Source organism: Penaeus chinensis, chromosome 27, assembly GCF_019202785.1.
Source record: "Penaeus chinensis breed Huanghai No. 1 chromosome 27, ASM1920278v2, whole genome shotgun sequence".
In the NCBI taxonomy this organism is placed as follows: Eukaryota; Metazoa; Arthropoda; class Malacostraca; order Decapoda; family Penaeidae; genus Penaeus; species Penaeus chinensis.
In genome coordinates, this window is record NC_061845.1 from 28,652,683 (window position 1) to 28,665,182 (window position 12,500).

Sequence of the window (12,500 nt, forward strand, 5' to 3'; positions counted from 1 at the left end):
TGACCAAATAAACACATACATAAATACGAAGTGTTGTTTTAGGCACTCAAACAAACACAAACGCAATAAATCCCACCCAAGCATAATTAAGAAATACTCACGCATGAGCACACGCACAAACATATAAACTCCTAGTATAAAGCGCACGCAAGTTCACAAACAGATTCATAAATCATCTCAACCCAAACAACCAATTAGGCTTTTGCAGTCATATAAACAACCCAAAAAAATCTCAACACAAACACGGGGACCCACGTGACTCCATTGCATTAAATGTTTGCCCGTCATTTATGAGGCCGATTTTTCAATGGACGTCCCGCGGTTTATTGGCACTTATTTACGTAATGGCAACTCGTTACCATGGGTCCAGATGCGCGACAATCGCCATTATTTGCTCAGTAATTTAAACCTATGAATTACATCTTTGTGCCAACCATCCTTAACAGTTTCTGATCGTATCTAATCTGCGGTGGATTTAGGTCGTATTTATACATGGTCATTAGTATAGGATTTCAGACACACAGACACGCACTTATCCCCATCGCGTTATATCCGCATTTCCTAGCGCGCGTGTGCATTAAAGTACTGTAACCCAGTAACTCCTTTAGCATATGACCTCAGCGATAGTATCTCCAACAAAAATGTAGCCATTAACGCAAAAATCTTGACAGTCCGTAAAATAGGTCCTTTTTTGGGTCTACGTCTCTGGATGAACACTGTAGCACAATTTGAGAAGCCTTAGGGCACAACGAATGCATTTTGGTTACGAGATTTTAGCCTCTTCTCTTCCCCTCTTTGTACCTTTCTCTCTTTGATTTATTTAGGTCTGTCTTTCGGTTTGCCTGTCTCTCTGTCTGTCGGTCTGCCTCTCTCTCTCTCTCTCTCTCTCTCTCTCTCTCTCTCTCTCTCTCTCTCTCTCTCTCTCTCTCTCTCTCTCTCTCTCGCCGTCATTTCCATTCGCTCACTATATTCTTCTATCCTTATCTGTCTTTCGCTGACCTTGTTTTCTTTTCTTCTTTTTCTCACTCCTTTTATCTACTCCCTCCCATAATTTCTCGGCGTCCTTCACTCCTTCGCATTTACTGCTCCATTTGTCCGTGACATTTCGTGATCATTCCCCCATTAAGGCCGGGCGTAAGAGTCTCGAAAATCCCTAACCGCTTATATGACCTCCTCAAGTGCCGCTTTAAAATCTGACTCTTAATCTGAAACACCAGATTTGCAAAGCGCCAGCATCTCGCCGATTAAACTGACAAAACAGATTGGGAATCTCGCGAGCCGTCGCCGTAACTTAAACCTGTAACATCAGTGTCATCATCATACATCAGGCATGACAGTCCGGCTAAGTCTTTTAATCTGGTCAAAATCATGTCAACTGTGTCGTTTGATCACCTTTTGGCCACGGTCGGTTTATGGCGTCTGGACGAGCGTCGGGGAGACACGGGTGAATGAAAATAAAAGAGACGTTAAGACGGGCGAGGGCGCGATGCGAATAAACACGCCACCGCAAACAAAAACAGGTTATCAAAATAGATTAAGGGACATCTAATAAAAATCATAAACAATGTGTGCCGATGAGATTACATGTATGTTTATTCGTCTTTTAATAACTGTTAAGCAACGTCTTTTTTGACAAGACGGGCAGTCAGTCCTCGCAGACTAGTGTTACTTTTGATATATAAGATTATGACGATAATACTACTAATAATAATGAAAAGATCTAACGAAAGTTTATTCTGAGATCGGATCTCGCGGGGAAGGAAAACCAATATGGCGACCACCATCACGCTCATCCGCGATTGAAATCCGCAGCAATCCGCGAACGCTTACCACCTGAGATAACAAGAAGCGAGGCAATGCAGCCGTTTTTGTAGATTCAGTGCCCGGATCGGTAGATTCATTCGCCGTAATTTATGACGTCATTGACAGGTCGTCAATACTGTAAAAACGTCTATTCAGTATCTGTGGTGAAGCTGTTGGACGCTTTTTTTATTTCCTTCTTTTTATAGGACTTGAGGCAGAAATGAGGTGCTATGTTATCACTGACAATAATGCTTGGCGAAAATGTTAGGACAAGAAAATATTGACATTATATATAAGGAAGGCAAAGATATCGATGAGACAACTTACGCTGATAAATATAGAATTGATACAGATATGCTGCTAAAGCCAGGAAACTAGATAGAATTAATATGAATAAAACAGATTTGTTTAGATTATCAAGAGAATATGTAACTGTGAAACATTCTCGTATATTAAAAAAAATCTATATTTCAAAATTTTCTATATCAAATCTATCTATCGGGTGTCTATACCACAATATATAAATGTTACAAATCCCACACACAAAACACACACATACACATTTTTTATATATTGATATATATATGAAATTTGTTTTATTCATATATTGCATTTGTATATTCATTATAATATATGCTTTTATGTATGTTTATATACATATATATTTTTTACTTATATATATAAATATTATATGCTTATGCATATAAGTTTGGGTTATATATACATATAAAAAATCCCCCCCCAATTTTTTTTTAAATTTTTATATAATATTCATCATACATTTAATGAGATTTGTTGTTTATATATACATTTTACTTTAATTGTATATTTTACTTACTTTACATAAATTACTTTACATACTTCATACATCTTACATACATTCAATCACACACATTACACACACAACACACACCACACACATCCACACACAAAATTTATTTTTATATTATATATTTATTTTTGAGAGAGGTGGGGTAGTGAAGGGAGGTGAGAGAGAATGTGAGTGGTGAGAAAATTTAGAGGCGGGAGAGAGGGTGAGAAATTTGAAAGAGCGGAAAGGGGAGTGGATGGTGGGAGAGCGGTGAGAGATGGTGAGAAACGGTGGTGTGGAGAGGATAGGAGAGAGCGAGAGGAAAAGGTTTTTAGAGAGAGTGAGGGGCTGGTTTTTGACATGTGGTTTTTTTGGGGGGCTTTGAAACCCCCGGACCCCCCCCACGAAACGAAAAGGAAACACGTGGGGGGGGAATAATGGGAAGGGGGGGTGGGGGTCGACAGGGGGGAATAGACCGAGAAGAAAAGGGAAAAAGGGAAAGGGAGGAAAGATAGAAAGGAGGAGAGAAGGAGAAGAAAAGATTTTTATGAGAGAAGGTAAAAGATAGAAGGAAAGGAGAAAAGAGATGCAAAGAAAAGACGCTGAAAGGGAGAGAAGGAGAAGACGCCGAGAGGAGAGAAGAAGAAAAGAGAAGGGAAGGGCAGAAAAGAAAGGGGGGAAGAGAGCCGAGGAGATGGGAGAGACGCCGAAAGATAGGCCACGCGAAGAAGTAAAGTACAAGGAGAACAAGCTCCAAGGACCAGAGACAGCTCACCCTTCCCCTCTCCCCTCACCCCTTTCCCCCCTCTCCCCTCCCTTCCCCTCTCCTCCCCTCACCTTCCCCCCTCTCCTCCCTACCCTTTTCCCCCTCTCCTCCCCTCAACCCTTCCCCCCCTCCTCCCCTACTCCTTCCCCTCTCCTCCCCTCACCCTTCCCCTCTCCTCCCCTCACCCTTCCCCTCTCCTCCTCCCCTCACCCTTCCCCTCTCCTCCTCCCCTCACCCTTCCCCTCTCCTCCCCTCACCCCAAAAGCGAGGCGAGTGTCTCGTGTCCCCTCAGCAATCCTCGTTTCCCTATAACTCAGGTCAGTTTTGACGGAGGCATTAAGAACACGCATACACATCCATGCTTAAACCCCGCTGACAGTTTCACTCGGTGTTGCGACAAAGATCAGGGGCTCCACACGTAGGGATGAGGTGGGGGGGGAGGGGAGAGGGATGGGGGATGGAGGGGAGGGAAGGGGGGAAGGAGGGGAGGGAAGGGGGGAAGGAGGGGAGGGAAGGGGGGAAGGAGGGGAGGGAGGGAGGGAGGGAGGGAGGGAGGGAGGGAGGGAGGGATGATGGGATGAAGGAAGGGGGATGGAAGGGAGGGGGTGAGGGAGGGAGGGAGGGATGGGGAAGGTGGATGAAAGAGCGGGAAGTGGGGTGGAAGGGTGGAGGGGTGGAGGGATGGAGGGGAGGGGAAGAGGGAGGGAGGGGAGATGGAAGGGTGGAAGGATGGAGGGGTGGAGGGGTGGAGGGAAGGGAGGGTAGGAAGGAGGTGGAGGGATGAAAGGATAGAGGAATGAAGGGAGGGGGGTGGAGGGAAGGAAAGAAGGATGGGGGGGAGGGGAAGGAAGGGACACCGTCTAGGAATAGAGAAAAGGGAAAGGGAAGGAGCAGTACGTAAAGGGAGGGGGGATGGTGGATAGGAGATGAGGGGATAGGGAGGAAGGAGGGACAGCGAGCGCGTGAGGCAATGGGTTTAACGCAAGGGTTAATGGGGCGGGTGCGGGGGTAAACATTTTTTTTTTTTTTGAAAGATGCTTCTCGTTCTCTCTCTTTCTCTCGTTTTCTCTTCCTTTCTATTCTTATTCTCTTTCTTTCTTTCTTTCGTTCTTTCGTTCTTTCTTTCTTTCTTTCTCTCTTTCTCTCTCTCTCCCTCTCGCTCTTTCTCTTTCTCTCTCCCCCCCTCTTTCTGTCTATCTATCTCTATCTCTCAAATAAGAACCTCTTTACCATTCACAATGATATCCGCGTATGTTGTGCACGCCTTTATTCGCGTATGTCATTTGCCTCTTTGATACGCTTGTCATTCGCAATATCGCTGACACAGACAAAAAAAAAAAAAAAAAAAAAAAAAGGAGTAAAAATAGATACAGACGCTGAAGACAGAGCAACGAATGGCAGACACACACATGCAGACAGTTAGGTGACAAATGAGGACGACAAGAATGTCAGCAGAAAGGCAAAAGGCTGCTAAATATGCAATGGCATTCTCAGAAGCAGAAAAAGTAGAGGAAGGACAGAAAGAAGGAAAGGGAGAAAGAAGGAAAGTGAGAGAGAGAGAGAGAGAGAGAGAGAGAGAGAGAGAGAGAGAGAGAGAGAGAGAGAGAGAGAGAGAGAGAGAGAGAGAGAGAGAGAGAGAGAGAGCATCCAGGCATTGAGACCCCAAAAAAGGATACGGTAAAAAAAAAAAAAAAAAAAAACACAAGTAAGAAACTAATCGTCGCATAGATAGGCAGATTAGCTAGACGTACGATATGTCATGCAGAGAGACAGACAGGTAGATCAGACGGACAATATGTCATGCAGAGTGACAGGCTGGTGAGCCAGACAGACAATGTGCCATGCAGGCAGACATACAGGTAGGGCAGACAGACAATATGTCATGCAGGCAGACGTGCAAGCAGGCTGGCAGGCAAGCAGGCCACCCACGAGATAATTAGAGGGCAAAGGCGTCTCTCACACCCCTCGTGTCGGCGACTGCAACTCGACCCTTGCGAGTACTAAGTGCAACTGCAGAGCCTCTTGCTTTCCTCTACCTCCCTCCCTCCCCCCGACCCCCCCACTTCTGCTACGTCACGGGAAACCCTGAATTTTATTTCCCTTTCGGAGTAAAGTTATATATATATTTTTTTTTTTGCTAATAGAAAGATTTTCTTAAAGAGCGGCTTCGGGAGCGAGAGGAAGTAAAAAGCGAGAGAGAATTCTTACTCTCCCTCCCCCTTAATAAAAATAAAAAAAAGGGGGAAATGGAAATATCCTCCTCCGTTAGTAGCGTAATTGGACGAGGAAATCCAAAAAGGAACGAAAAAAAGGAAAAAGAAAAACCCAAAGACCCCGCGCGCGCAAAAAAGCGAGGAGGCGAAGGAGGGCAAAAAGCAGGGCTGGGCGACGCCGGGCACGTGTGTTTTGTATCAGGGCGACCCGCACGAACGCCATGGTTTCTGCTGCTGCTGCTGCTGCTGCTGCTCCTGCCGTGACGTCACTCCAGTTGAATCATGAATCCTTCGAAAGTTTTCTTTTAATGTAGCTCGTGCCAACGTTACATCACATCTGCTGCTGCTCGGACTTCAATCCCACCGCTCTCGTGTTACTGCCAGAGCTGCTGTCTCGTAATTCATGATGCTCGTTTAACGATCTCTGACGTCACTCTCCGCGTTGATGTGACGTCATAAATTGGGGTATGACGTCAAATTTTGTATGTGTGTGTGTGTGTGTGTGTGTGTGTGTGTGTGTGTGTGTGTGTGTGTGTGTGTGAGTGAATATATGTGCACGTATAAGTATATGTGCATGATAATATGTGTATGTGTATGATTGTGTGCATGAATATATGTGCATGTATGCGTGTACAGTTTCCTGCATTTGCGCAGAAAAGACATCCTAACGATATTAAACATCGCCATGTATTGCCCTTAATAAATTCCCACATCTTACCTTTCTAATTCAAAAGGAATTAGAAAAAAATAAACGGTCACTAGCGTATCCCTCTTACGCCAAATTTCCGCGCTAAGAAAAAGAAGAAAAATAAGAAAAATAAGAAAAAAAGGAAAATAGTTTTTGAATAGGGGTCACACAGCCTCTCCCGCCAAATTGTTCTCACGTGGCGCCGTTCCTTCTGCTTCTTAATGGGATTTCAACCCCCTTTTAATGGGATTCGAACTCGTTAAGGGCGGGGCCGGAGCATTAAACTCCGCCCACTAAAAACACAAGAAAAATGCTTGTGAAAACAAAGCTAAGGGGGAGCTGGTGTAAACCTAACCGTTGTTTCCGGAAATACAGGGATACCTTAATCTCTCTGTTTCTCTCTCTCTCTCTCTCTCTCTCTGTTTCTGTCTCTGTCGCTCTCTCTCTCTCTCTCTCTCTCTCTCTCTCTCTCTCTCTCTCTCTCTCTCTCTCTCTCTCTCTCTCTCTCTCTCTCTCTCTCTCTCTCTCTCTCTCTCTCTCTCTCTCTCTCTCTCTCTCTCTCTCTCTCTCTTTCTGTCTCTGTCGCTCTCTCTCTCTCTCTCTCTCTGTCTGTTTCTGTCTCTGTCGCTCTCTCTCTCTCTCTCTCTCTCTCTCTCTCTCTCTCTCTCTCTCTCTCTCTCTCTCTCTCTCTCTCTCTCTCTCTCTCTCTCTCTCCTTCTCTTTCATGTTCTTTCATGATTCTTGGCGTTTAGAAGTCAAGATTGTTACTCATTCACAAATTCACAAATACATAGATTAGCCCAGTTACACATTCATCATACTGGGTTTAGTGCTTTTACAATAAACATGTAAATGTACTTCTTTGCACACACTCACACACACATACACATACACACACACACACACACACACACACACACACACACACACACACACACACACACACACACACACACGCACACACGCACATATACATACACAGAATATGTGTGCATGTACATATATGCACATCCTCTCTTTTTCATTGCTTCTTTGAGTACACCTCTCTCTCTGTCTTTCTCTCTTCCTTTCTCCTTCCTTTCTGACATTTCTCGCACAATCTCACAGTTCATCTCTCTCTCGCTCTCTCTCTCTTTCTCTCTCTCTCTCTCTCTCTCTCTCTTTCTCTCTCTCTCTCTCTCTCTCTCTCTCTCTCTCTCTCTCTCTCTCTCTCTCTCTCTCTCTCTCTCTCTCTCTCTCTCTCTCTCTCTCTCTCTCTCCCTCTCTCTCTCTCTCTCTCTCTCTCTCTCTCTCTCTCTCTCACCTTTTGTACTGTAAAATTGTTTGTCGTCTACGGGACGTAATAAATTTATCAAATCAAATCTCTCTCTCTCCTCCTTCTTCCTTCTTCCTGTCTCTTTTTCTCTCTGTCTGTTTCTCTTTGTCTTTATCCTCCCACCCTCTCTCTCTCGGTTATCTATATCTCACTTTTCCTCTCTAAAACTACTACGCAATACTTCAAACACATATTACTTGACTCGAAATCCCTATTAAGAAAAATAAAAAGTCTGAAATTTAAATATATTTCTCTATTGCCTTCTTAAATGGAATATATTTAGCGGCAACAAATCCTGCTGATTTTTTTTTTTCTTTTTTTTTTTTTTTTTTTTTAATAACAATAGCGTCTAGTGAGTGAACGCATATATAAATCTAAATAAAAAGTGACCTTTTAACTTTTATTTCTAGAAAAAAGATAAAAAGAAAAAAAGGAAAAATCACACACCTACATATATGTACGTATCGCCTAAAACGTAAAGCAATCCATATAGTGATCCCTTAAGACTCTCTCGTAGCTATTTTGGAGGGAAAATACCTTTGCAGAAAATCACGCGTTTCATATATAAATTTATAAAGATTTTATTCTCATCAACATTATTAGATAGTTCACTAATCATTGGAACATTATATTTTTATAAATGTGTTTTTTTTTTTCTGGAGAAAGTATTGCATAGTTTTCTTTACTGTATATAATAAAACGTCAAAAGTCTATCCCATCGGTAATTTTATTTCATACTTCATACCTTCATAACAAGATACTTTACTATTCTTTGAAGAACAAACAACTATTTAAAAAGAAATAAAACGCCTCTTGTGTTATGTCACACATACTAACAAAAACAGAACTATAAAAAAAAAAAAACCAATTGAAAAAGATAAAAAGTAAAATTCTTCTCTAAACTTTGAACCAAACTAATATCTCGTGTGTTATTGAAGCCATCTGTATTCAGCCTGTTTGTTTTGACGAAATTTCTTAATGGTTAAAAAATAACGTGAATATTATCATTAGCAATAAGGGTTGGCGTATTTGTAAATATTCTTTCGGTCTTAATCGTGTATCGAATTAGCATCATTAGATATAAGGTGCTGATAGGATCGAGGAGGAGGCGAAAAGGCGATGGATGAGGAAGAAAAAGAAAGAAGATAATGAGGATGATGATGATGATGAAGAAGAAAGAAGATAATGAGAAGAATAATGATGATGATGAAGAAGAAGGAAGATAATGAGAAGGATGATGATGATGAGGAAGAAAAATAGGAGATAATGAGAAGGATGATGATGATGATGAAGAAGAAAGAAGATAATGGGAAGTATGATGAGAAAGAAGAAGAAAGAAGATAATGAGAAGGATGATGATGATGAAGAAAAAATAGGAGATAATGAGAAGGATGATGATGATGAAGATAAGAGGGAAAGATAATACGAAGGATGATGGAATGGAAAAAAAGAAGAGAAGATAATGAAAAGGATGAGGGAGAAGAAGAAAAGAGAAGAAAGGAGAAAGATGATAAAGAGGAAGGAAAGAGGAGATAGTGATGGTGAAGAAGAAAGGAAGTGTAAGAAAATCTTGAAGAAGAAAAGGTAGAGGAGAGAGAAGCAAAAAGAATACGGAGAATTTATTGTCGAAGAGGAAATGGAAGAAAAAGAATAATGTGGAAAGAGAAAAGCGATCGTGAAAAAACGCGGGATGAGAAGAGAACGAAAAAAGAAAATAATACATTAACAATAAATAGACTAGTAAATATTAAAATCCGAGAGAGGTGAAATAAAAAGATAAATTCAGATACAGCTTCGATACACGCAAAAGAAGGGGAATATAAAAAAAACGAAGACGATGACACATGGAAAAGTCAGCAGTGAAAAAGTTGAAACAGAAGAAGAAGAAGAAGAAGAAGAAGAAGAAGAAGAGGAAGAGGAGGAGGAAGAGGAAGAGGAAGAGGAAGAGGAAGAGGAAGAGGAAGAGGAAGAGAAGAGGAGGAGGAGAGGAGGAGGAGGAGGAGGAGAGGAAGAGGAAGAAAGAAAGAAGAAGAAGAAGAAGAAGAAGAAGAAAAGAAAAGAAAAAGAAAAAGAAAAAGAAAAAGAAAAAGAAAAAGAAAAAGAAAAAGAAGAAGAAGAAGAAGAAGAAAAAGAAGAAAGAAAGAAAAGGAAAACAAAAAAGCAATACAAAACACGGAAAAAGAATCCACGAACCGCATTGACTTCACCCGCGAAGCCTCCTCTCGCTCAAACCATGCTATTCGCACAACTTAACTCTCATTCTCCCGTGTCTCTCCTCCTCCTTCTCCTCCCCGCCCTTTTCTCCCTCCAGTGTCTTCTCCTCCTTCTCCGCTCCCCCCCGCCCTTCTAAGAGAGTAGGACGCCTCTTGCCTGCTCCTTAGACACCCTTAAAGATCTCATCATCGCCTCCTCATCGTCCGAATCCCAGAGGACGTTGAGTTGGAGTGCGAATAACATATTTGTCAAGACCATCAAGTACTGCCCTGACACCAGCGGGCTTCGAACGCCGATGGATCTCGGGACCGACTGAGGAAGTTCTTTTGATTCATTCCTTGTTTTTGTGTTTATCTCTCTGGGGTTTGTGTCTGTGTCTGTTTCTTCTCTCTCTCTCTCTCTCTCTCTCTCTCTCTCTCTCTCTCTCTCTCTCTCTCTCTCTCTCTCTCTCTCTCTCTGCCTTATACAGTAATACATAAAGAAGGAATGATAAAAGAACCGACACAGAAGTAGAGTAGAAGGATAGAAAACAATATACCATGAATACAAATAATAAATAAATAAAATTGTATAAACGTAGATATTAGTCAGATAAATGAATACAAATACATAAATAAACAAATAAAAATGAATTAATGGATAAATAAATAAAATAAATGAATATACAAATAAAACAAATCCATTACATTAAAACGACACAGCGATACCTTATAACAACGATCCCTCACTTTCCGGCCTTGGTGACGATCTCTTTGCCGAAAGAAAATTGTGTACCATACTTTACATAACTATTCACATCACTATTAATTAAAAAGATAAAAAAAAAAAAGTAAAATATATTCCTTACATTAAAACGGAATGGCGATCCGTTATAACAAATCTCCCTCACTTTTCGGCCTCGGTGCCGACAGAAAATAATGCACCATGCCTTACATAACTATACATATCGCTTTTAAAAGACAAATTGATAAATTGAATATAACATAAACAAATAAAACAAATCCATTTAAAACGAAAGAGCGATCCCTTATAATAACGCTCGCTCAAAACCTTGGTTATAATCCGACCTTGGTTATAATCATCTCCATGTCGAAAGAAAATTATGCATCATGCCTTACATAACTATTCATATCATTCTTAATAAAAAAAAAAAAACTAAATAAAAAAGTACAATAACTCCCTTTCATTAATTAAAACGAAATGACGATCCGTTATAACAACGCTCCCTCATCTTCCGGCCTTGGTGACGATCATCTCGGTGCCCAAAGGAATTAATGCCCCGTACTTTACATTACTCTACATATCGCTCTTAAAAAGATAAACTAATATATGAAATACAAAAAATATAATAAAGATAATAAATAGATAAAGTAAACCCATTACATTAAAACGAAATAGCAATCCCTTACAACAACGCTCGCTCCCCTTCCGGCCTTGGTGACGATCATCTCCGTGTCAAAAGATAATTATGCACGGTGTCTTACAAAACTATACATATAGCTCTCAAGGAAGAAAAAATAAATGAAAAAAAAGAATATGCAAATAAATAAAACAAGGCCCTTGCAGTAAAACGAAACAGCGATCCCTTATAACAAAGCTCCCTCACCTTCCGGCCTTGGTGACGATCATCTCCGTCCCGAGCTCGTTGAACTCGTCCCAGAGCGCCTTCATCTCCAGACTGGCGCTCACACTCACGAGCTTCGGGTGAAGGGGCTTCTTCTGCTGCTGGTCCTGCTGGTGCTGCGGGTGCTGCGGCTGCTGCTGCGGCGCCTGCTGCTGCTGTGGAGGCTTCTCGGAAATGTTCATAGGCTCCTCCTTCTGTTCTTTCATGGGCGAGCGAGGGGAGCCTGCCCTCTCCTTGACCGACAGGGAGGGGATGCCCGTCGGGTGGCCGGTCGGGCACGTCAGCTGCGTGGGGTAGCCGTGGTAGTCCTCGGGTCGGCCCTTGCCTGCCGCCAGGAGGCACGCTGCGGGGACACAAGGCAGGTCCGGGATTAATTGGTGGGAGGGAAGAGGGGGGGGGGGGGGGGAGGGGCAGGGAGTTGGAGGATACTGAGAAAGATTTTTGTGGTCGTAATAACGATATTGGTAAAAGTAAAAATTGCATGATAGTGGTGGTGAAAAGAGTGATCAAGAAGTAATATGACGACAGTATTAATAATAATGGGAATACTTCACCGATTATAACAATAATAACAGAATTATAAAAATAGCTTCAGTGGTAATCATGGCTATAGCAATAATAACAGAGATGATAACAGTAATGAATAATGTAAAATTAAATCAAGTTTTTGTTTTATATTATTTAGGATAGCAACTGGAAAAATACAAAGACATCAAACCGACATAGAACCTTTGATAAAATGAGAAATGAAAGTTAAATTTACGTGTACAGAGAAAAATAGAGAGTAATGAACATAAAATAAAACCGTAGCTAAAAAATATATTTAAAAACTAAAAAAAAACTAAAAAAAAAAAAAAAAAAAATGGAAGGTCATGACAACTTGACTGTTTTCTGCTGTCAAGGTCTTGTATTCAGAGTACTTCGTGGCAGCCATCAACCAGTGTTCTTGTTTGACTGTAATATCTTTTTGGAGATGCTTTTCTTACGTTGCATTTTGATTTTGTTTCTCTTTCTCCTTATCGTAAAATAACTTTGTTATGTATATCGTAAAGCCGAAGGGTCACCG

At 41.5% G+C, this 12,500-nt stretch overlaps 1 protein-coding gene across 1 annotated transcript in view; it reads right to left on the reverse strand.

The window, feature by feature from the left end:
* Positions 1–5,791: 5,791 nt before the first annotated feature.
* The window catches only part of LOC125039361, a 35,612-nt gene continuing 28,903 nt past the window's right edge, over positions 5,792–12,500 (reverse strand). The window contains exons 2-6 of the mRNA XM_047633201.1: positions 11,417–11,777; positions 10,539–10,610; positions 9,967–10,147; positions 7,794–7,807; positions 5,792–5,882 (exon numbers count right to left, since the gene is read on the reverse strand). Coding sequence (XP_047489157.1) covers positions 5,792–5,882; positions 7,794–7,807; positions 9,967–10,147; positions 10,539–10,610; positions 11,417–11,777 — 719 coding nt within the window. The remainder of the gene's footprint in view (positions 5,883–7,793; positions 7,808–9,966; positions 10,148–10,538; positions 10,611–11,416; positions 11,778–12,500) is intronic.